The sequence below is a fragment of the Mytilus galloprovincialis genome, chromosome 1 (assembly GCF_965363235.1).
Source record: "Mytilus galloprovincialis chromosome 1, xbMytGall1.hap1.1, whole genome shotgun sequence".
NCBI classification, from domain to species: Eukaryota; Metazoa; Mollusca; class Bivalvia; order Mytilida; family Mytilidae; genus Mytilus; species Mytilus galloprovincialis.
Genome location: NC_134838.1, coordinates 72,381,425 through 72,405,909, shown reverse-complemented (window position 1 = coordinate 72,405,909; position 24,485 = coordinate 72,381,425). Strand labels below are relative to the sequence as shown.

Sequence of the window (24,485 nt, the reverse complement as noted above, 5' to 3'; positions counted from 1 at the left end):
CTAGTTGTATTTTACTGTAATGTAATTATGTCGTATATTACCGGTTATAAATTGACACATTTCTTAAGGCATGCCCGAGCCTTGTGCATGATATCTTGGTAGTTGTAAATATTTTCATAACACACAAATAAACATTTTCAGGGCTACTTGACGTGTGCCCGACCAACCTTTATGCACGAAATCTTGGTAGTTTTAAACGTTTTCATAAAATATCAGTAAACATATTTGCAGACTAAAAGTATGCCAGAGCCTTGTGTTAGTTTAAATGTTCCCGAACGTCGTTTGGTATTATGTTTGAAAATCATATTTTATATTTTCTTTTTTTGATAAAATTAATGGTTCAATCTAAGTGTTTCCGTCTATAAATTTAATGCAATTTGATAGCCTATTACATATAAATAGGTATAAAATCATTTTTCCTGATCGTGATAACTGTCAGAATGTAGGCCAGCAAGACACAGACACAAAAAGTCACATGTATTATGTTAAACAAATTGAGTCCTGGGGCCTGTTAATCGAAGATCTCTTAGAATTAGGACGTGTCCTAAGACCAACTTAGGAGACATCTTAGTTCTATGTGGATTTATCAAACATGTCCCAATTTAGGAAAGTCCTAACTTTAGGATACCACTTTAGGTGTCTTAAGATGGTCTTAGGATGGTCCTAACTTTAGGATATATTCGAATTTCGTCTTTTGTTCATTTTCAAGCGTATTATTTTTTTTAGCAGTAGTAAAAATAGTTGAAATTCTCCGAGTCTATATGAATAATGCACGAGATTTGCCTTTGAACTGTTAAAGAATGAAATAGCGACACTTCGAATTCAACTCACTCAAAAACATGTTAGTATGATTTTTCTTGTTGACAATAAGTTTGCTAAATTTTTATATAACACGTAGTTATTATTTTTATCTCATGTTTTGTTTCATACAGTTTATATGTACAATTATTATACAAAAAATATTTATTACCTTTAATTCAAAACTAATTACTAGTTTCTAATTATAAACCATATTTAAAAATAAAATTATTGATAAAATATGATATGATATCATATTTTCTTTTTTTGTTCATGTTTAATTTGCATTTTCTTTTCCGCCAATACTTAGGACATCGGTTAGGACGTCCTAGCTAAGATAATCCTAAGATAGTTTCGATGTGCATGCTGAGACGTGTCGTAAGTCGGTCATAACTTTATCATAAATTCTGTCCTAAGAAATTCTTAAGACCGATCTTAGGACAGTTTCGATAAACAGGCCCCAGTTTCATAGTTAAATCTCATTTTTGTTTGTTAAAAGAAAGACGGTATACTTATTTTGAGAAACATCTTATTTTCGTTATGAGATTTGAGATTTGTAATTTTTATGAGATTACATTATTTGATTTCACGAGGATAATATAAAAAGTAATGATAAGTTTGTCTTTAAATGATTTCATCTTATCAACAGTTTGAATAAATTAAAACATTTGAATTTGATTGTTTTAGAAAAAAAAACAAATTTCAATATCCTTCTAAAGAACAAAATATTGAAATTGCTAACCTTTTAGCATTTTTCAATTTGCCTTAAAATATTGAAAAATGAAAAATGCTAAAACGTGGAGCATTTTTCAATTTACCTTTAAAAATTGAAAAATGAAAAATGCTTCATTGTTTACACTTTAGCAGTTTTATTTTTATGCTTTAAATATAGTAATGTGTGTACATTGTATGTGTGAAACCGTATACATTTACTACCTTACCCCGGAAAGATAGAACAACAACGCACCAGTAAAATTTTGTGATATTGGTATGTTGAATTCATTGATAAAGATATGTATGTTTACTCCTAAGTTTAGTATTTGCATCGTTGCTTAAACATTTGTAAACTTCCTTAAAAAGTTAATGTACATTTAATAGAAGATCTGAGCAGCATCTATGGTGATCAAAGCATCATCATGCTATAAGTCACGTTTGTGTTGAGGCGTTAACATTGAGCCTAATAAAGCCCTCAACGAGAGAAAAATTCTACTGAAGCCGAGAAAGTTATTCCCAAATTTAAATTTAATAAAAAAATATTGCAACAGGAAATTATATTAACATAAAATTTCGTACTTACATGCACTGGCTACGGGTTTGGACTAATACCCTCGTTGACATCTTAGAAAAGGAGTCAAGATAACAACAACACCTAGGAAACTGTTCTTTTCCCAATCTCCCTGTATAAGGTTGATGAATATGCCATATTCCTTCTAAATACGGCTTATTTTGGAAGTCATTGAATGCTCCATTTCTAAACTAGATAAAATGGATAATATATATTTTTTTATTTTTTTTTATTTTTTTATTTACTTTTAGCTATTTAGATACAATGTACCAATAGTGCTTTAACATTTGGCATTCGTCTTCTCTGTTTACAACTAGAACAAGCTGTGATCCACATCTCCGAATCTCAATCAGAATTACCCATGCTAAATTTTGGTCCCGCGAGGTTGATGTTGAATTTAACAGCAATTTTTCTGTTTTTAACTGAAATACATTTATATTGGAAAAACTAACAAGTGTGGACACAGATGAGTGTGGATAGTATGTATGGATGTTTGACAGTGTCTTATGACAAAATGAGTTCTATGTTTTTTCTATATGGTGTTATTAACTATGTTGCACGATGACAACCAATCTGAGCATTATGAGTGTTATTTATTAAATTTTTTATGCCCCCACCTACAATAGTAGATAGGCATTATGTTTTCTGGTCTGTGGGTCCGTTCGTTCGTTTGTCCCGCTTTAGGTTAAAGTTTTTGGTCAAGGTAGTTTTTGATGAAGCTGAAGTCCAATCAACTCGAAACTTAGTACACATGTTCATTATGATATGATCTTTCTAATTTTAAAGCCAAATTAGACTTTTGACCCCAATTTCACGGTCCATTGAACATAGAAAATGGAAGTGGGAGTTTCAGGTTAAAGTTTTTGGTCAAAGTAGTTTTTGATGAAGCTGAATTCCAATCAACTTGAAACTTACTACACTTGTTGCATATGATAATATGATCTTTCTAATTTCAAAACTCATAACTGCTCCAAAAGTAATCTGATAGAATTTCAAGCATTTTAAGCCAATATTATCAACATCTACTAATGAGTCTTACTATGTCTACATATCTAAAAAGTCATAGTATTCAAAAGGTAATGCAAAATTATTCCTTTTCATTTTTTTTGTTATATGGATACACATTTGAGTGATACATGTACCAATAATATATATATGTTGTGGTATGAAAGTGCAGTAATTAGCATTTACTGTAACTATGTTAATTCACACAAATTGAAAAATAAACAAATGAATGGACCAGATGCTCCGCAGAGCCCAGCTTTATACGACTGCAGAGGTCGAAGCCTGAACAGATGGGGCTAGTATTGACACAACATTCAAGCTGGAAATAGCTCTGGAGTTTGAATTGTGATTAAATAGATGACACAGCTTAGGTTTCTGACACAGAATGAATGTGGTCTAATGAACTTAAATATTTGTTTTGCTTTTGTGTTAGGAGCAATTCACTATGCTGCTGAATATTAATCCTTTCAAACAAAAATATCTAAAGAAATTTTCTTTTTAATTTCTGAAATGAGAAACATTTAGAGGAGACAAACTTCAGTTAAGAGATCAGAAACTAAAAAAATGTATAATTTTTCCATTTTTTCTAAGGGCATACCCTAGAAAGTGCTTGCAATCACTGAATGGTTATTAATGACTGCTTTAATTTATCAGTTGGTAATAAAGTGAATATTGCATTGTATATTGTATAATTGATTTAAGTTGACTGAACAAAGAAAGATAACTCCAATTTTCAAAGAAGATTTCATAAAGCATTGGTATTAGGTAATTCAAGAACCATTCTGGACAAACTCCAATTAAGGGTCTTGAATTTACAAAAATGTTTGTTTTTGGTCCGTAATTATTAGACTGTTTGTCCCATAACCCACACAATATATCCGAACCTTCTACTTATGGTATTAAACATTGTGGTACAATTTCAGAACAATTGAAATACTTATACACAACTTTTTAAACCGACACTAGATTAAAGCTTGTTTTGGGCACCTTTGTACCCCTTATTCCTAAACCTTAGGGACCATAACCCCCAAAATCAATCCCAAGCTTCCTTTTGTGGTTATAAACGTTGTGTTATAATTTTGTTGATTTCTGTTGACTTATAATAAAGTTATTATCCAGAAACCATCTTTCGGACAGGATACCAATTTACGACCCCAAATTTTTTGTGGTTGTATAAAATGTTGAACATGTGCAATGAAGTATAGTTTTAGAAATCGATTAGGGAGCTACCATTTGATTTTTATGGGGGGGGGGGGGGCTAGGATGAAAAATTTTGTCCTGCCTTTTTTTTAGTTGTAATCTCTGTCCTGCCTTTTTATTTTTCAGTCTATTCGGTCCTGCCTCTTTTTTTCTTAGCTTATCCTGACTTTTTTACAACAATTGTCATCCTGCCTTTTTTTTTTTGCCAAGTTACTCATCCTGCCTTTTTTTTTTACTCAAAATCCTGTCCTGCCTTTTTTTTCAAATTTCATCCTAGCTCCCCCCATAAAAATCAAATGGTAGCTCCCTTAGACTGGATAGGCCTTATAATTTTTTTCCCTCCTAATTGAAGGACCGTTTACACTCAGGGCCGAGTCATCAGCAGGCAATACAGATGTATTAAAACAACCTAGCATCATATTGCTAGTAGTGGGAGTAGCATTGTCCGGTAAATTTGTTCCCACTTTTTTTTATAAAATGTATGGTTCAAATCAAAATAGAATGCTTTTATCTCCTGAATACTTACATTGTACATAGAGATGATACTACTTTGACAAATCCTTGTCCATTAGAGTTGTCTGTCAAATCTTAATTTCACAAAGAATGAATTGCATAACAATGAACTGAGCTCAAAGCAAAGTACTTTAATAATACACTTAGACAAAGAGCTAAATCCAGTGATATACTTTGTACTACAGGTCCTTCATGACCATCCATCCACCCAAACCATATCTCAATAACATTCCATACTACATGATTGGATTCAGAAGTCCTGAAAAAGACATGACTTTTTTTATCTTGTTTTAAGTATATATGCACAGGTTAAACCTTTATTGTGGATATAATCATTCAGTATCTAGCAACTATCAATTTGCTTCATGCACATATTGATATAGGTTGATTGCTCCTCTGTTGGAAATTAGAACACACCTCCATCTAATTTTAGTCAACTGACGAAGAAAAATTCAAAACTGTTATCTAAGACTTGTCAGTGTCTATTTCCTTTGCCACTGAATAAGATTCCATATTTACAACCAATGAAAATCAAATATCCCTCTAATAGACTTAGCATTGAAATCGTTTTCTAAAATGGTAGTTATGTGGAACCTAGAACTAAAAAAATTGAAACAATATATCTTAAATATTTCAAATGCATGTACATTTAATAATTCTCCAAAATTCACTTTATTTTTCCTTTTTTGGTTTTCTGTTGGAGACTCTATATTGACCTCTATGTAGCCTTTTCAACTTATAAAAGGGGGGATACATTTCCATAGAATTAAACTTTTCTGAAAGAATTGATTCCATTTATTTTCAATAAACAATAAATATTGAAGTCTATAACAGGCATCTAGGAACAGGCTCAACATTATTTCTAAACATGTATTAATATATACCAAAATGTGGACAAACCTACATTAAATATTCTACTTCAACGACTTTAATTAGTGGAGTAGATCAAATTAAAAAGTCACAATGGTTAAAAACTCCAATGGCAGTCTTTCCTGCTAAAATCTTGATGTGTAGAATGTGATATACCATTTTTGGGTCTATATACTGTCCTTTAAATTTAGGTCATTTTGACACGGCAAAATATGAAAAAAAATGTAAACTATGGTCTGGAAAGCACACAGTTTGTGATATTTTAAGGTATCTTTACTAAGAAAACCTGCAAATCTCAGTGGCAGATCCAGAACTTTTCAAAAAGGTGTGGGGGCTCTGATGGACCAGAGGGTTGCCCACTCCCATCAAGCTTCAATGATTTCTTACATATATGTCATAAGCTAAATTTCCCCCACCCCCTTGGTCTGTCTATGCATCTGTTTATCGTTCTGCGAAATAGTACTAATACTAATTTTTCCCCTCCCTTACCTGGCCCTAGACAGTTGCTTACCTTTGTAAACATTTTATAATTATAGTCAGGTATATATTGATTGAGAGTAACTTACATAGTAGTTAATGGGACTCTTTTTCACACGGTTCTGTGAAATATAATACGGCAAATATATACCCGTACATACTATCCGCATAACACAGAAATCTGATAGATTTTCACTCCTCTGGGAAAAATCAACCTGTGAAATGAAATACCATGCCTGGAAAAAAATTACCGGGACAAATTATCCTCAGGATAAAATATCACAGAGGACGAAATAAACCGTTACATTACATGAGAAGCCGGTTTGGTTACAAATAATTATGTCACGTGAAGGCGCACTGACGTCACAATTTGCATTAATTTTGCAATACACTACAGTTCAGTCATACAGAACCCATTATCATGCAAACATGCAACGTGAATGTGATTGGTTATCAAATAATACAGAATTTATGCACGTACAGTTAATATAGAAGAAATTAGTTCATCAAATGTGAGTTTGTGATCTTGTGGTTAAGACCGATAGCTACAGTGCTGAAAGTCCTGAGTTAGATTCTCACTTGGGGTGCTAAAAATATCAGTACATCAGAAGGGTAATTTTCACCCTCTCACACACATCTTTGTTAATGTTCCGGGATTGTTGAAAACTTGCATATTCATCAATATTTGATTTTGTGGTTTTAACAATCCAGACAGACAAATAGCAATAAGGTGTTTAGGAAAACATGACCTAAAACCTCCTTCATATATGACAAAAATACATGGGAACTCATATTGAATGGTCAAATGTGTTCAATATGAAAATTGAAATTAAGATGGTAAAATCAAATATTAGCCGTTACTGTAAATGGACTTAAAGTATGACTTTTCAGCAAATTTAAAGGGAAATGACACGGAAGGGCCCAAATAGTGTTCAAGGGGAGCAAATGCTATTTAAATTAGTATGCAGGTTTTAAATATAGAGGGAAGTTAAATTGAGTCATCTTTTTGGGTGAAGTTAAATACTGACTAGTGTGTGGTTCTCATTGGGTCTAAGCGTGACCAATATTGACAATTTTTCGCAAGCGTGAAACGTGAAAGTCAAATTATTGTGTCATGAAAACGGGAAATGAGGTCTGTCGTGAAAACGGGAAATGGGGTTCTGCAGGACCCCGGAAATGACAAAAAAATGAAAATTGCTCATGTACATAGTGTAAGCGGGATATGGGAATCTGACAAAACAGTAAGTGGGATCTGGGATCAGAACACCCCCCCCCCATGAGACCCCCTTATGTAGATTTACCTTCTAATTCTATATAAAAAAAACACAACTAAGAACTACGTTTAATTCACTTTGACTACTGATATGCAAACCTAGAAATATTTCATAAAATAGTGATTGAAAGATTCATAACACTTTGAAAGGATAATTCAGACACGTGTTACGTGGGGAGCATGTTTTAAATTTGTTTACAAATAATAATGTCACGTGATCGCGCACTGACCTCAAGTTGCATCGCCCTTACAATTCACTAATACATGACCATTTTCATGCAAACATGCAACGTGAATGTGATTGGTTATCATATAATACAGAAATAATGCATGCACAGTTTAAGAAGAAATTAGTTCAATAAATCGATGCGATTTTCACTTTTGACACGAATAGGTCGGGTTGACATTACTGTCATCGGAGATAATATTGAGATAAATGGGATAAAACGGACCGTCAAAAAGGTCTAGAGGAGCACATCAGTAGAACCTTAACATTAATAAGTAATACTTACCAAAATTTCTCTAATTAAAGAACTATATAACTGAAATTTCACAAAGATAACGGTAAACATTTTGTTGATGGTGATGATGCTATTATCGATCCGTTGAATTCAGGGTCAACGGAATTTTTTGCGTTGCGTTTAAATCATTGAGGCCATCTATTTTTATTGCGGGTTCCACATATATAAATCGGAATTAAAGAAAAAATGGAATGTTGTTAGCAGAATCAAAACAGAAATGATGAACATTGCAACATTTTCAGCAAAATATAAATAGGATGGAGGATCTGTGTATTCACATTATTTGTAAAACTCTCCTTATTCATGTGAAGCGTGTGCTTTACATCGAGGCTTGCTATGCTTATCATTGACGCCACAGTACTTCAACCAATCAGACAATGTTTATTTTGGGCATTTGACTTTTTTTAACTCAGATTTTGGAATATTTTAATCGAAATTATAGAAAAATGGAATGTTGTTAGTACATATAAAATAGAAAATGATGAATACTTTTAGCTAAAGATAATTTGGATGGGGGTTCTGTGTATTCACATTATTTGCACAACTCTCCTTACTGATGCCATATTTTGGAATTTCCGTGACCTAAATGGTTCGCGAAAATTAATATTTTTATATATAGTATAGTAATCAGGAATGAAACAGACTTTTGAGTCAGTGCTTGGTGGAATTAAATACGACTGTCTCTAGGAGACAAGTTTTGAAAATTTAAGTGTTTAATTGTTCCTGTGGTCTTTTATTTTTATTGTATGGTTTATTTGGTAAATGTATAGTCAAAATAGGTTTGAGACTGATATTGCTGATCACTTTGTTCTATTACTTATTTGGAATGAACGTAAGGTGGCATTTCAGTTAAAAATGAACTTCAAATGTGAAGCTTGTTTACGTTTCTCTAGATATAAGAAGATGTGGTATGAGTGCCAATGAAACAGCTTGTCTTCTAAGTCACAATTTTTAGAATAAAAACCATCATAGGTCAAAGTACGGTCTTCAGCTAAGAGTCTTGGTTCACACCTAACAGTAAGCTATAAAGTGTCCCAAAAATGACTAATGTAAAACTATTCAAACGGGGAAAACAACGGTCTAATCTATATACAGAACGAGAAACACTTATGAGTGACATCAACAAACGACAACCAGGAACATTAGAAGATAACAAAACCTTCAAACAGACTTATTAAGAAGGGATATAGTTACAATACTGTTGTCAGGATGAGGTCATTAAAGTTTGCATATTTTGGCTTTAATATTGATTCACTTATAGGGTCTTTACATCGGAATTAAACACATCTATTTAAAAACCATTTGTTGGCATGACACGGGTTATGTTCTTCTCTTAAATATTTTATGTGTATAATACTGAACCTCTAACGGAAGTTGCCTGGTATTCCTATGATGAAGACATACTCTTTCAATCAGTTTAATTGAGGTCTGGAGCTGGCATGTCAGTAACTGCTAGTAGTCTGTTGTTATTTATGTATTATCATGTCATTTTGTTTATTTTCTTTTGTTACCTCTTCTGACATCGGAATCGGACTTATATTGAACTGAATTTTACTGTGCATATGGTGATGCGTTTACTTTTCTACATTGGCCAGAGGTATAGGGGGAGGGTTGAGATCTCAAAAACATGTTTAACCCCATCGTATTTTTTCGCCTGTCCCAAGTCAGGAGCCTCTGGCCTTTGTTAGTCTTGAATTATTTTTAATTTTAGTTTTTAGTTTTTAATTTGTTTAGCATGACGTCAATTACAACTGGACTAGTATATATATATGTTTAGGGGCAAGCTGAAGGACGCCCCCGGATGCGGAAGTTTCTCGCTGCATTGAAGACCTATTGGTGACCTTCTGATGTTGTCTGTTGACACATTCCCCATTTCCATTCTCAATTTTAGAAAAGGTATTGTCTATTTAAAAAGATAGGAGATACAAAATTATTTTGTCTGAAGCTGTCAGGGAGAATTATAAAACCCTTGACATAAAATTATCCATATTTTGAGTCAAAGACGGGAGATCTTTCCATAATGCCCGCCCCTCCTCCCCCTCCAAAAAAAAGTAAACAACACTTAAATCTTAGTGACTCGGTGTGCGCCTTTTCCTAAATTCCTTTTTTTTTCTCCAGATCTCACCTTTGTTGTCCCCTTGATTTCACTACCCCAATTTTTATAATCCTATATCCAACATCCCCTTTTTGTAACCTCAACATCACCCCTCTATATATTCCACTTCGAGGGATACTTGCAAGATTCATGTTGATCAAGATGGATTTTATGTCTAAAATTATCAGCATGATATGGGACACGATTAAAGTTTCGTGATACCTGTAAAAAAACAAAACAGTTGTGACTTTCTTTTTACATAACGAATAAAATGGGAGCGGACGAGCTACACAAAAAATAATAGTATCAACAAAGAAGCAATATCGATAAATGTTTAAATCAAATTATTTAAAAAATTTCAAATTACGACAAGAGTGCACACGCTGAAGTCTCTCGCCTTCTTTACCAATCATTGATATTATGTTGAGGGGGCCGGGGGTCCTGATTCCGAAATCCCGGACTTAAAAAACATGAAATCCCGAGGTCCCGAATTGAAAAAAATAATCAATAAACATGATCAATACCGAAGAAACGTTGCAATCTTATTTTTTCTAAGTTTCCCCAAAAGCAAGTACAAAAAGCATCACCAATTGATACATGTACATTTATAAAAATTCATATATATATAGCATGTATGGCACATGAAAATATATAAAGCTGCCGCGCGCTCTCCGTTTATTCATTAACTCAATCGAATAGCGTGCTTTGTAACTGAACTGTCAAATACTAGTGTTTGTTTTATTCATAATTTCATCAAAAAAAAGATGTGGTATGATTGCCACAGAAACATTTTTTCCACAAGACATTAAATGATGATGAAGTAAGCAAGTATAATTCATAGTACAGTCTTCAACATTGATGAAAACCAACACCGCACAGCAGCTACAAAAGATTCCAAAATGAAAAATTTAAAACAATTCAATTCATTCGAGAGAAAAATAACTTTACGGCGCACATATAGAACTCTTAGGGATTAAATCGTTTTAGGTGCACAACCAAATTCAAAGCGAATAACAACCTATAAACCAGCATGTGTATGAGCCTACAAAATCAGTCAGTACAATTGCAATCGATTTTGATAAAAAAAAAAAGACTGTAATTTTATTATCGATACCTAGGATTACGTTAGGATTATAAATCAATTATGTATCACATATATCGACAGTTAATTTTTTTATCATTTTTTTTCTGTAAGTTGGTATTCTCAGCAGAATCTCTATTAAAACTATGGCTTTATAATTCTCTTCATACCTTTTTTCTATTACATCGCAACACGACGATTTGATATATACTAATATAAACAGAAAAAGAAGTTGCTTACACAGCATCGAAATAACAACCAACTAAACACACAACCAAAAGTCCCTTGGAAACACTTTTATTGTATTCAACAGAAGACAGGTGTCTCTATACATATATTATGTCAACTTCCGAAAAGTTTGAAAAATATGACATACCTTAAGCAACTATCAAGTTATTTTTGAAAGTCACACTGGAAACAATCAAGTTATTTTTGAAAGTCACACAGAAAGTGCATTTGCTTGCACAACCTACTTATAAACAAGGTTAAGTACTATGATAATAGAATAAAAAAGAAGAAACTGGTAGCCTTATAAGTTCGTTTTGTTTGTAATTTTCTTTTTATTTACTTTTATTAATATGTTTCGGAATTTAATGTGACGTCCATTTTCGATGAACTAGTACACATTTGTGTAAAGGGTCCACCGTGTTCCCGATTTTCTCGCTGTATTGAAGACCCACTAATGGCCTTGGACTGCTTTTGCTTTTTGGTCGGGTTGCTGTCTCTTTGTCAAATTATCGTTCCTATTCTGACAACAGAAAGGAAAGATTTTTTTAATTTATAATTCAGGGGAAAGTAAAAAGTATGAAACAGTTTATTTTACCCTACAGTGGTTAAAGTTCCATAACTTTTATATATTGTTACATAAAAAGGAGAGAAATGAAAGCTATGCTACAAAGTTTATCAACTTTCTGCCATTTACATTATTAAGTTAAACCTTGCACAATCATGTTTCCGTAAGCGTATAACAAAATGATATGAAACAATATTCCAAAACAGTTCCCTGCAGAGAAATGATAATTGTAAAAAATATGAAAGGACCATTATATACATTTATATCGTCAGATTATCGGAATTCCAATGGGGACTAACTGTGCACCACTTATTGCGGACCTGTTTTTGTATTGCTATGAGTTACAATTTATGACAAAAAAAAGCAAAGACCCATCGAAACAACATCTGATAAACAAATTTAATAATACTTTTAGATATTTGGATGATATTTTGGCTCTCAATAATGACGACAGTATGTATATTAAAGAAATTTATCCTGTTGAACTTACTTTAAATAAAGCTAATACTAACAATGACCACTGCCCTTTTCTCGATCTTGATATCTATATCACTAACGGAAAGCTGAATACTAAAATTTATGATAAAAGAGATGATTTTTCATTTCCTATCGTTTATTATCCATTTTTTAGATGGTGACGTACTCTTGTCACCATCTTACGGTGTTTATATATCTCAACTTGTACGATTCGCTCGTGTATGTAGCAATGTTTTAGATTTTAACGAGAGAAATTTATGTATTACTGAAAAATTATTACACCAGGGTTTTCGATATCACAAACTAGTCAAAACATTTACTTAATTTTATCATTGGTATAAGGACATCATTCGTAGATATAGCTCAACATGCAGACTTCTTATACGTTCAGGTATTTCACATCCAATTTTTTATGGAAATATTCTTTATAAAGCACAAAGGTGTCAGTATTCACCTCAAAAACTAACAAAACCTTTGAATAGACTTATTAAGAAGGGATATAGGTACGATACTGTTGTCAGGTCATTAAAGATTGCATATTTTGGCGTTAATATTGATTCACTTATAGGGTCTTTGCATCGGAACTAAACACATTTATTCAAAAAACCAGTTGTTGGCATGACACGGGTTATGTTCTTCTCATATATGTTATGATGGTATGATACTAAACCCCTAACGGGAAGGATTGTGCCTGATGTTCATATGATGAAATCATAATCTTTCAGTCAGTTTAATTGAAGTCTGGAGCTGGCATGTCAGTTAACTGCTAGTAGTCTGTTGTTATTTATGTATTATTGTCATTTTGTTTATTTTCTTTGGTTACATCTTCTGACATCAGACTCGGACTTCTCTTGAACTGAATTTTAATGTGCGTATTGCTATGCGTTTACTTTTCTACATTGGCTAGAGGTATAGGGGGAGGGTTGAGATCTCACAAACATGTTTAACCCCGCCGAGCCTCTGGCCTTTGTTAGTCTTGTATTATTTTAATTTAAGTGTCTTGTGTACAATTTGGAAATTAGTATGGCGTTCATTATCACTGAACTAGTATATATTTGTTTAGGGGCCAGTTGAAGGACGCCTCCGGGTGCGGGAATTTCTCGCTACATTGAAGACCTGTTGGTGACCTTCTGCTGTTGTTTTTTTCTATGGTCGGGTTGTTGTCTTTTTGGCACATTCCCCATTTCCATTCTCAATTTTATTTGTAACAAATAATTAAGTGCTGGATTGATTGACTGTTGGTTGCTAAACAAAAAATAGGTAGACGAAGCGAAATAAACTAATTATAACTTTTAGTTTGTTATCATCATTATTATAGGAAATTAGCACGAACAAACCCAAAAATCGAAACAATAAAAGAAACAAAATAAAAAGATTTTAATAAAACGATGAAAAAATAAGTTATGGATGACAGCAAATTGAATAAAGACCACAACTGTAATACATTCATACAAATATACAAATTAATAGCTTGGGATACTAGTAGGCAGGTACAGAAAAAGAAAGTTACTGTTTTAGAATATTAGTAGGGTTCAAGTCTCAGTCTGTCATGCCATTTGGGAGTAGTAACGAATGTTACCAAGATAATGATATATAAGAAAAAAGCGACATGACTCGATAGAAGACGATTTTTACACACACACACAGACACACAAAACTTGTACATTAACAAAAGATTTATCTATTAAATATTAACTTTTTATTTACCTTTCTTTTGACTAGCAAACAAAATTAAGGCTATTCAAAAGAGATGTTTTATGTCCCGAATAAAACGCGGAATCCATGACCGATCATGGTTACAGTCACGAAAGCAGAAGGAATGTAGAATGAAAAACTTCAATCAAATAGTTTGGGGTGGGAGAGGGGGAGGGGTTGTAAAATTGCTGCGAGTTTTGTTTATCAAAAATCAATTTTACATATGTCCATATTTTACAATCAATTTTTCTCAAATTAAGTTTAGAAAAAGGGGGGTGTCAGTTAAAAAACTATGAGAATCAAGTTTTTTTTTTATCCTGCATTGAACATTTGATGTCGTCCCTTACTTCTTTTCTTTGTGGAAGCGTCGACCATGTGCATTATACGCTGTCATCATTGCAGAAGTTGAAACAATATGTATTTCCGTTGGTGCCCCCCCCCCCCCCCGTTTGTGGGGAAAATTTGGTTGATTATATAGGGAATCACTAAAGCAAGACTGGAGTCCTCCCCCTGTAGGTCAGTCAGTGCCCTCCCCCCTTATGAAAAGTTCTTGACCCGCCACTGCTATTCGCTATCGCTAATGCTTTACCAACTCTAGCCACAGACACGACCGATCATGTTTTAAATGTAACTACAATGTACTAGTATAAAATTATGTTCCATGCACATGATGCATATGGCTTTGAATACGTTTGTGTCGATCAGTGTCGTTTTTTTTTATTACTTTCTTTTATTTCAAAAGAATATTGTTACTGACTGAGACCTATTTTTTGTGTCGACATATTTGTCCTATAATACTCGTTTTGCTTTCACATATTAAAAATGTAAAATCATAACAAGTTTGTATTAAACAGATTCAAAATTAGGAAATGCTGTACAATGCAGAAAAATACAAATTTGAAGACAAATACTAGCGCAGTGGTCAGAATAATATAACATCTACATCCATCCATCCCCACCCCTCTCCACCCGCGAACCCTGCTCCTTGAGCATGTACAGAAACTGACATGACACTATCTAATATTCTAATATTTTCCCTTCTTTCCTAACATGTTTGACACATTCAGCCACGATATGGTTTAATGTTCCTTCGTCTACTCCGCATCGCCTAGTTATTCCATTTTCAGAACAAAAAACGACTTATTGTTCGCGCTGATGCATGCTTGATTCCTAAAGAAGTCCAGTGTTGAGAAATGTCTTTTTGTCTTCTCCCGTCAAGTATCATTTGTTGAATCAAACATCAATGGTCTAAAAATTCTACCATTCTTACAACATGTACATGTATGTGAGCAAGAGACTTTTTCACTTCGAGAGAACTGAATTAAAGATTTCGACCCCGACAATTCAAAGAAAGAAAAGACAAAGAAAAACAAAATTCAGATAGATAAACAGATAGATATATACAATAAATGACAGATTGATAGATCGAAAGATATGTATGAAAATGTAGCTACAAAGACGACTAGGTATATGAATATAAAAGAAAGAATGATTTTTTAGGTGGTCATTATCGTACTTGTCCGTGTACCATTCTTGTTCGGAATTTGTTGATACCACACATAGTTCACACACACACAGTGACACACACCTTAAAAAGATCTTCAAGATATATTGCACTTAAAACAAGAAAGAAAAGAACGGAAATAGTAAAACATTTAATAAAAAGTGTCAACAATTGAAACATTCGAAACGCCTATATTGAAACAAATTGCATTTCGTTCTCATTATTACACATTTAAATAATGAACATTTTTCAAATTTGAATATTGCACAGTAAAATGAAAAATGAAAAATTGAACAATTTTTCATTTTCAAACGTCAAATTGAAAAATGCTCCACGCTAGAGCATTTTTCATTTTTCAATATTGTAAATCAAATTGAAAAATGCTTCACGTTAGAATATTTTTCATTTTTCAATATTGTAAACTAAATTGAAAAATACTAAAGGTCAGTATTTTCAATATCTGCTTTTAAGAATGAGATTGAAATATGTTTTGTTTGCTAAAGCAAGCAAATGCACATGTTTAAATATATTTAAACTTTTGACAAAATAAAATCATTTTTAACACGAACGTATTGTTATTTGATTTAATATCTTGGTAAAATCAAAAATGTAATTTCACGAGAATAACAAATTTCAAATCTTATAGATAAATTGGTTTTTCGAAAGTGATTTGAATAGATTTTTGATACATTTTTCTAACCAACTACATTTAAAATGCTCGGAGCAATTTGATAATTTATTTTTCATTTTAAAATGATTTTTTTTTGGCGTAAATGTACACGGACGCATCTTTCTGTAATGGGCTTTCAGTGAAAATCAAATTATATGTACATGTATGATTCTTTTAACGTTACCCTGTGTAAAGTTATCATATTGTCAATATTTTATTTGCTGCTAAAAATCCATAAAGATAATTGTTATTTTCTCAAATTTCAATAATCCAATGCCTATTACTAATGTTAAGATAGTGCTACCTAAGTCGGATCCAGGGGCCCAAAGGGCCTACCCCCACCTTACATTGGAAACATTCGGTTGATTACATATACACTGAAGTATGTATTTAGCGGGCCCTCTCTTAAATGCTTGAGGCAGTCATTGGCACCCCTTATATGAAAATTGTCTGCATGTTATATCCCCCCGCTGCTTGTCATAAGATCCGAGGCCACCCGCTGATAGATTTTTCGCGGTTCCATGTAGGGAAATGAAATTTTTTGGAAAATCTCGAAAATCCTCCCGGTCAGAACGGCAAACAAGAAATATGCAGGATGGATAGCAGGGACCATCGGGTCAACGGCCGACTGTACCCACCCTGGCTGGTTTCGCCATTAGTTTGCTCAAGAACCATTACGTTCATTGTTTTAGGGGATCCCTAGTTGACAAGTTGAAAAAGAGGTAGGGCCAATTTGCCGTGAACTTTTTTCACAGAAGTGCCAATTTCAAAAAGTGCCGACAGAATAGAATTTACTATAAAAACAAAAAATAAAAATGCTTATTAATCAATATCTCGATTTACATATATTATGATATGTGTGATAAATAGTTAATTTAACCCTCAAAAAGGCTGAAAGTTCAATATGCGAAATTTAGGATGTTTTTAGGTGGGAAAAACAGGGAATCCCCCAGAAGGACATTTCAAACAAAAAAAAAAGTTGTGTTTTTTGTGACTGTTGTAATTTATACTTCTTTTTCCCTCAAAAATGAAATTGGTTGGGTGTGTCCTTATCACACAAAAAACAACTTTTTTGTGAAAAAATTGTAACATCGCTAAATTGTACTGATATAAAATGTAGCTTAATAAGACAATTTAATCAAGCGTTGTGGCTCCTTCAGTAGAGCATAGCACTACTAATCAAAGCTTGTTTTGAAGATAAGTTTCGAATCTCGCTTAGACTTTTCGCCTTTTTTGTGTTTTTATATTAAATTTTAATGTTTCTATCATATTTTTTCGGATGTTGGCTTAATTCATCGAGTCATTATGGTTCATGTTGACTACTTAGTATACTAGTATATCATTTTATGAAAGACAAAATAATGTATCGCTTAGTGTGTGCATTCCTATGACTGTCCATACCATTGACGTACTTCTATTAATGTGTTTACATTTATTACATATATGCAAGGAACAACTGTCGTCAAATTGATGTAGGTGCCTGAATATAACCAATAACACGAGAATTTATTATATAGCAATGGAGCCCAAATGCTGCGTGTGTAATATACACATAACTTAAAATGAGGCTATTGTATTACCAATGCTATTTCAACTGATCGGGCGGAGATTACGTTTTAATTTGCATAAGGACAGTCTATTTGAAGATGTGTATGATAAGGATAATGACAGTTTTAATCATAATTGATTTCTAATCACCTATCAGTTGCAACAAAGGAATTTACAAAGAATGACTGGACACTTCATTGATGAGTTTATTCCAGAACACCTATCTATAGATGGACTGGTTTATTATGAGCGAACCGGTTAAACTCCGCACATGTACAGTCAAGTGAAATAAATTGAGTAATATACAAGTTTCAAAACAACACAAACAATTATTCGAAACCTTTTTTGAACAGTATATTTTATGTAACAAATGCAGTCAACAGCAATTTTGTCGCAAATTCACTAACTGTGTAGATACTAGTACTGACATTTTTACTACCGTCCCTAGCCTGCACCGGTACCTAAGTCATCAGAAAATAAAACAACACCACAGAACAAATCAATTACACTACAAATCGTGATTGTAGGTAAAGTATCAAGGAGCTATTGCATCTGTATCAGAACGAAGGGCCGAATTGTTAAAATGCTAGAAAAGGCCATATAACATGTGTTAGTAATACAAGGGCTTCTATGACCAACTGATGTAAAATGTTTTCCGGTTAAAATATATATTATCTTATCTTATCTTATAAACGATAAAACCTTAAAAGACCAGGACAAATAGAGATATAAATATATTCAAAATGAGAAAAACAGCATCCCATTTGATTTTGTTCGATATTATTTGGCTTGTTGACAAGTGACGGGTATGGTACCTTATGCACATAATTGATGATAAAATTAAACAAAGTCAATATAAAAAAATCAATAGTCCTTGCCTTGTTTTTTGTAGGAATACCTGTTCGAGGTATAAAAATAAATAATGTGACGTATGTTCATGTACTATAATTAGCATCTATCTGGCTATTTAAAACATGATTTAGCTATCTTATCGAATGAAAAGAATTCACGGCAAAATGGCCCTACCTCTTTCTGTCCTTGTCTAATTGATCCCTATTTTCAATGATATTTCAAATTTTCCGCCTTCATCCAAGCCTAGTACCCCAATTGCAGGACCTTTCTTAAATAGTTTATTTTCAACTTCACTACAGCATTTGAATAATTATAGTTAAAGGAACTAACTTGTAAAAACCATTGTTCTTGACACTGCATTAAATTGAAAACTTACAGAAGAGAGTTTTTTGTATGAGAGATTTAGTCTATTTTAAAGTGTTTTACAAGTTTATGCATACAATGTGTTGTTTTTATTGCAACACTATCACTAATAATGCCTGGAATATTATTGATAATTCTCAAATACAAGAAGACCTGGATTATGTAAACATATTCATTGATTTATGTATCGTGGTTCATTAAAACGAATTTGCAAAAATCAGCACTCATCAATAATTTCAAAATGGACAGCATTTTCCATGACAACGAATTCAATGGCAAATATTGCACAACTGAATATATATAATTTTTTTAAATGATTGTATTTGTTTTTTTCTAGAATGAGTAATTGTTTTTCTTGTATATTTTCATAATCATGAAAACAGACTGAAATGTTTTCATAATCAGCACTTTTAACCAGATTAGATAAATTGTGTTTGTTTCCTTCAAGTGGTTACACCATTATGGATATACTATACTAGCATACTTATTTATATATGCACTCGTGTGTAAACAGTGAAACTTAATAAGCGTTTTAGTTTTCCTACTCTTGTGCAAATTTAAGAAACTGACACTTTTACAAAATTGTTTTAAAATTGTGTATCATCATAAAATTGTTTCCATAGCAACACAGTTAAAACTATAGTACCATTATATATGAATATGTTTTAAATTTTGATGATTACAATAATTTCTACAAATTTTATATTTATTTATTTTTCTGACTGCAGAATTGGGTTTGAAAACAATTGTTTCAAAACTTTTCAAATTTTTTTTTCTGAAAAAATGAAAACTAGGCATTTTGTATCCATGGTAACAAACATATGAGACATACTTCCCCATACTTTTTTCACATCATTGGTAAGATAGACTATGGTTTTTATGAATTCATGGTTGACTCTAACTCAGGTGTCCGCAAAAACAAATTTGTGAGCATTCAAAAATGACCTCAAAAGGGTATGTTTTACTTAATGCAAACCACATAAAAAGGGGGGTGTATGTGATTATAATTGAAAATGAATATGTAAATATCAGTTATTAAATTACATTAATAAAATGCATATATTTAAAAAAATCATAAAAAAACATTCTTTCTCTTTATCATTTAATATGAAAAATCATGTTGAAAATACCCTTTTGCGCTTAAATTGATAGATATCCATAAGAGGTAAAACCGGTCATCGGTTGCTATGGCAACCAATGTGCTTAGCAACCAAAATTTTGCGATTTTTTGTTTGTTTCATCAAGACTAGTAAATGTGTGAAGTTTGTAGAAAATCCATGACCATGCGTGCCACACTCCCTATGTAAGAGTTTAAATAGTGACAGAGAACCAGTATTAAATTCTGTCTTCCCATACAACATTTAGGAGTAAATTTGGTTCTCACACCATTCCTTCCACTTGTCCTTCCACTTGGCCATGAAACATTCGAAACATTAAGGAATATGTTTTTTATTATATTTCTATCAAATGTTCTTATGACATTTCTACACATTTTATCGTTATGAATTTTAGACATCTCTGTTGATTGTAACTAAAATGTTTTGTACTTTAATATTGCACGAACTTCCGAGGGAAGATATTCACCAGCATCTATGCAATATGTTGTATATCAAAGCATGGTTAACTGTTTTAAACATATTTTTGCTATTCAATGGCATAGTTAATTTGATGCACTATTGATACATCAATTTAAGGATACATTCTATATAAATCATATTGCTGGTTAAATGATAATTATTTTCTGAAATGTTTAAGCAGTGTTCTTAAACTCAACCTATTCATTAGTTATTTATTTTAGTTTTTAATTTTATAGTACTTGGTTTTCCTTTCTTGTATTTGTAAATTTTGTAGGAGAAACCAAGCCGTGTCCAATCCGTCAAAAATGATTAAAAAGCTGTTTATATATGTATCAACCTTCGACATCTGCTTGTCAAAATTATCAATGAAGTTATATATATGTTATATCTAAGTGTTTTGTTTGAAGGATGTCCGTCTACACAGTATGGTCCACTATGTAACAGAGCGTGTCCATTAAATTGCCATGGACCATGTGATCTTGAAACAGGGCACTGCAAATTAGGCTGTTCAAATGGGTGGACTGGTGAAAAATGTGAACAGGGTAAAGCAAATTAACATATTTGTGTCTATTGTTCACACTTAGTTTGCCGGTAATTTTGCATACTAAGTTTACATCGAAGAGATAATAGGGGTTCTTTAAGTTTAAACAACGAATATAACTGAAGGGAAGACAATCGTTCGTATAACATTTGTTTAAACACAATAGTTCGAAGAACAACAAATTTATGTATATCAGTACCTTAATCCTCGTTTCATTGACTATCTTAACATGTGATATTTAGACTAGTGGCCTATAAAAGTGATCAAGTCTTCACTACTGTTAGTATCATCAACAAACTTCCATAGGTCTATTCAAAAACAAATGCCATCAATAACAACTTGTTAGCTTTAAATGTGTTTTAAGAATTTATTGACCCCATATATATAGTATTAGGTCCCTAGCACACAATGTAACAAAATCTTACCGACTATCTTAACATGTGATATTTAGACTAGTGGCCTATAAAAGTGATCAATCCTTCAATACTGTTAGTATCATGAACCAACTTCCATAGGTTTATTAAAAAACAAATGCCAACAATAACAACTTGTTAGCTTTAAATGTATTTTATGAATTTATTTCAATCTTTCATAGTCTGTTGAAACCTTTAAGATTTTTTCTCAGTACCGTTTTGTTTTTATAGAGGGACGTAACATCACTACATGTACTAACCATGTATTGAAATAAACTCCGCCTTCCTACTAACCTAGTATGGAATATACACGGTCTCCACGCGGTTGCTTTAAACAAATCATATTTCATATACACGTATAGGCGGTAAGATAAATGTTCTTGTCCGTTCTTACGGACTATGTATTTCTAGAAGCATGTGATTATGGATGGGAATAAGAATAACCATATGAAGATTATCGCAAATTATACTTGTTTCAATGTGAGTTTTTGTTTCAGTGAGATCAGAATTGCAGAACGAACTTAACGGGACAGCGATTGGTGGAGGCATTGGTGCTTTTATTGCAATCATTTTGATTATGATTGCAGGATGTTTTATTTACAAGTAAGTTCGTTCTTCAAAAAAAGTACTTATATCTTGAAAAATATTGAAGCTTTATATTCTTATTTGTTTTAAAATAAAAGATACCTGAACATTTGTATAATATATATAATCATTGTTGTAAAATTGGGTTATTCATATTGCATCCTTTATAATACTTGTATCTATGGATTTTTTTTTGTACTGGTTTGTTGTTTAATTGATTTCTTAAAAGTTTTTTTGAGCTTTTATACAAATCATTTGAAACATATTGCTTACATTTGTGATTTTGTTGCATTTTATAGCTGACTGTGTGTAATGAGTGTTGGCGATTGTTGAAGGGTATACGATGACCTATAACTGTTATTTCAGTCTTTTGTTGAGAGTCATCTCATCGGCAATCATACCACATATTCTGTACTTTATACTGACATGAATGACATTTTAATTAAATGTTCAATTGTGTGTTGACAATTGCCATTCGTTATTTGAGTTAACAGTTCACCGAAAGAACCAAGTTGAAACCTTTATCATATTTAGAACAACTTACATACAAAACCTTGTACGAAAGACTTGTGTGTTTTTTATTATTATATTGTAATGTATTTATTTGTATTTGCAGACGCAACTTAAAGTCAAAAACAGAAAAATATTCTTACAAATCAAAATCAATTTCAAAGACTGCCTCCAGTGAGTATATAAAAAATTCAATTATTTATTACATGTCCATTTTCGTTTTACGCAAACTACAAGAGAAGCGAAATATATCAAATGTGTATTCAGCCTCGTTAGTCGAAAACAAACTGACAAGGTAATGGTAGAAGACAGTTGTTAAAGAGAAGTAAACGATGCTAATGGGATATTAGAATCATAAAATTACAACGCCGTGTGAAAAAACCCCTGAAAGACATACAATATTACATAACACATAACATATAAACCAAAGACTGAACATTCGGTATCCACCGTTCTACAGATTATGCGATTTTCACATCAGCCGAACGGTAACTGTTTGACGATACCTTAAATTTTATAATTCCAACCAATTTTGAACGTTTAGCAGTGTTGAAAAACGAGTGGGGACATATTTTGCTTGTTCCTGCATGTTTCTTATAGATTTATTTTTAATTTTGAACGAACATTTGCCCATAAAAGTGATTAATTTGTGTTACAAAATCTCGACTATCATTTCTGAAATATGACTGAAATATTAATATCTCTTCATTGAGCCCTTAACGGTATGGCAAACTAACAATGATCTTCTAAAATTCTCTTATTTTTGTATAAAACTTTTTTTTATAAAAATATTATTTCAATTCGGTTAAGTCGCAGAAATGAGATTTAGGTGGAATATTTTAGGCGTCGGCCTCGGTGTCAATATTTTGCGAATCACGACGTAGAAATTAAAATCTTAGCTCACCTGGTCCCTAAGGGTCCAATTTGAGCTTATGCCATCTCTTTGCGTCCGTCGTCGTCGTAAACTGTTTCAAGAAACTTTTCCTTTTAAACTGCTTAATTAAATACCTTCAAACTTTAACTGCATGTTTTTCAGGGTGACTAGTTTTGATTCGTCAACAAAAATGGCCGTCATGGCTAAAAATAGAACATGGGGTCAAATGCAGTTTAGGCCTTATATCTCAAAAACTAAAGCATTTAAATAATCTGACGGAGTAAAAATGATTAATAGGTCTAGATCTAATAGTCTAGAAATTAACAGACCAACCGAACATCCATTGTTTGGTTGACATTTTCAGCCAAATCAGGTATCTGACTTTTAGGTTATTTCCTCTGAATTGACGTTTTAAAGAAAATTTTCAATTTTCGGTTAATATCTTGAATAATATTAATTGATAAGATAAACTGTAAACAGCAAACATATTCAGGAAAGTAAGATCTACAAATACATTTTATTTGAATAAAACTGTCAATTGACACCTTAAACATGTTAAAGAATTATTGTTTCTTGAAACAAAAACAAGACACAATTTGTTCATCTAGTTTGCTTACTATAAAAAGTCTCACTAATGTCTATTAGTCTATTTATACTGCTAAATCAATTTCAGCCAAACTTTGTATGAATGAGTTAAAAAGTATCTAGTATAAATTTTGTATTTTATTTTCTTGCAAGGCAATAATCATACACACTAGGGCTTCAATGGAAAATGGAGATAAAATGCATTTATTTGCTTTGAAAAACATATGACAGATACAAAGAACATTTAAATGGCAATGTTAAGCCACTTATTAATTTATTATTGAAAAACAAAATTAATCATTGATGAAAGAGTTAAGCAGAAAATTACAAGTGAGATACTCAAAATCCTGAGAGCTTCTTGTTGCTGTTAATGAACAAAA

At 32.3% G+C, this 24,485-nt stretch overlaps 1 protein-coding gene across 1 annotated transcript in view; it reads left to right on the top strand.

The window, feature by feature from the left end:
* The window catches only part of LOC143079627 (uncharacterized), a 69,946-nt gene extending 45,718 nt beyond the window's left edge, over window positions 1–24,228 (top strand). The window contains exons 7-10 of the mRNA XM_076255480.1: window positions 21,005–21,139; window positions 22,049–22,154; window positions 22,753–22,820; window positions 24,194–24,228. Coding sequence (XP_076111595.1) covers window positions 21,005–21,139; window positions 22,049–22,154; window positions 22,753–22,820; window positions 24,194–24,228 — 344 coding nt within the window. The remainder of the gene's footprint in view (window positions 1–21,004; window positions 21,140–22,048; window positions 22,155–22,752; window positions 22,821–24,193) is intronic.
* The last annotated feature ends 257 nt before the right edge of the window (window positions 24,229–24,485 follow it).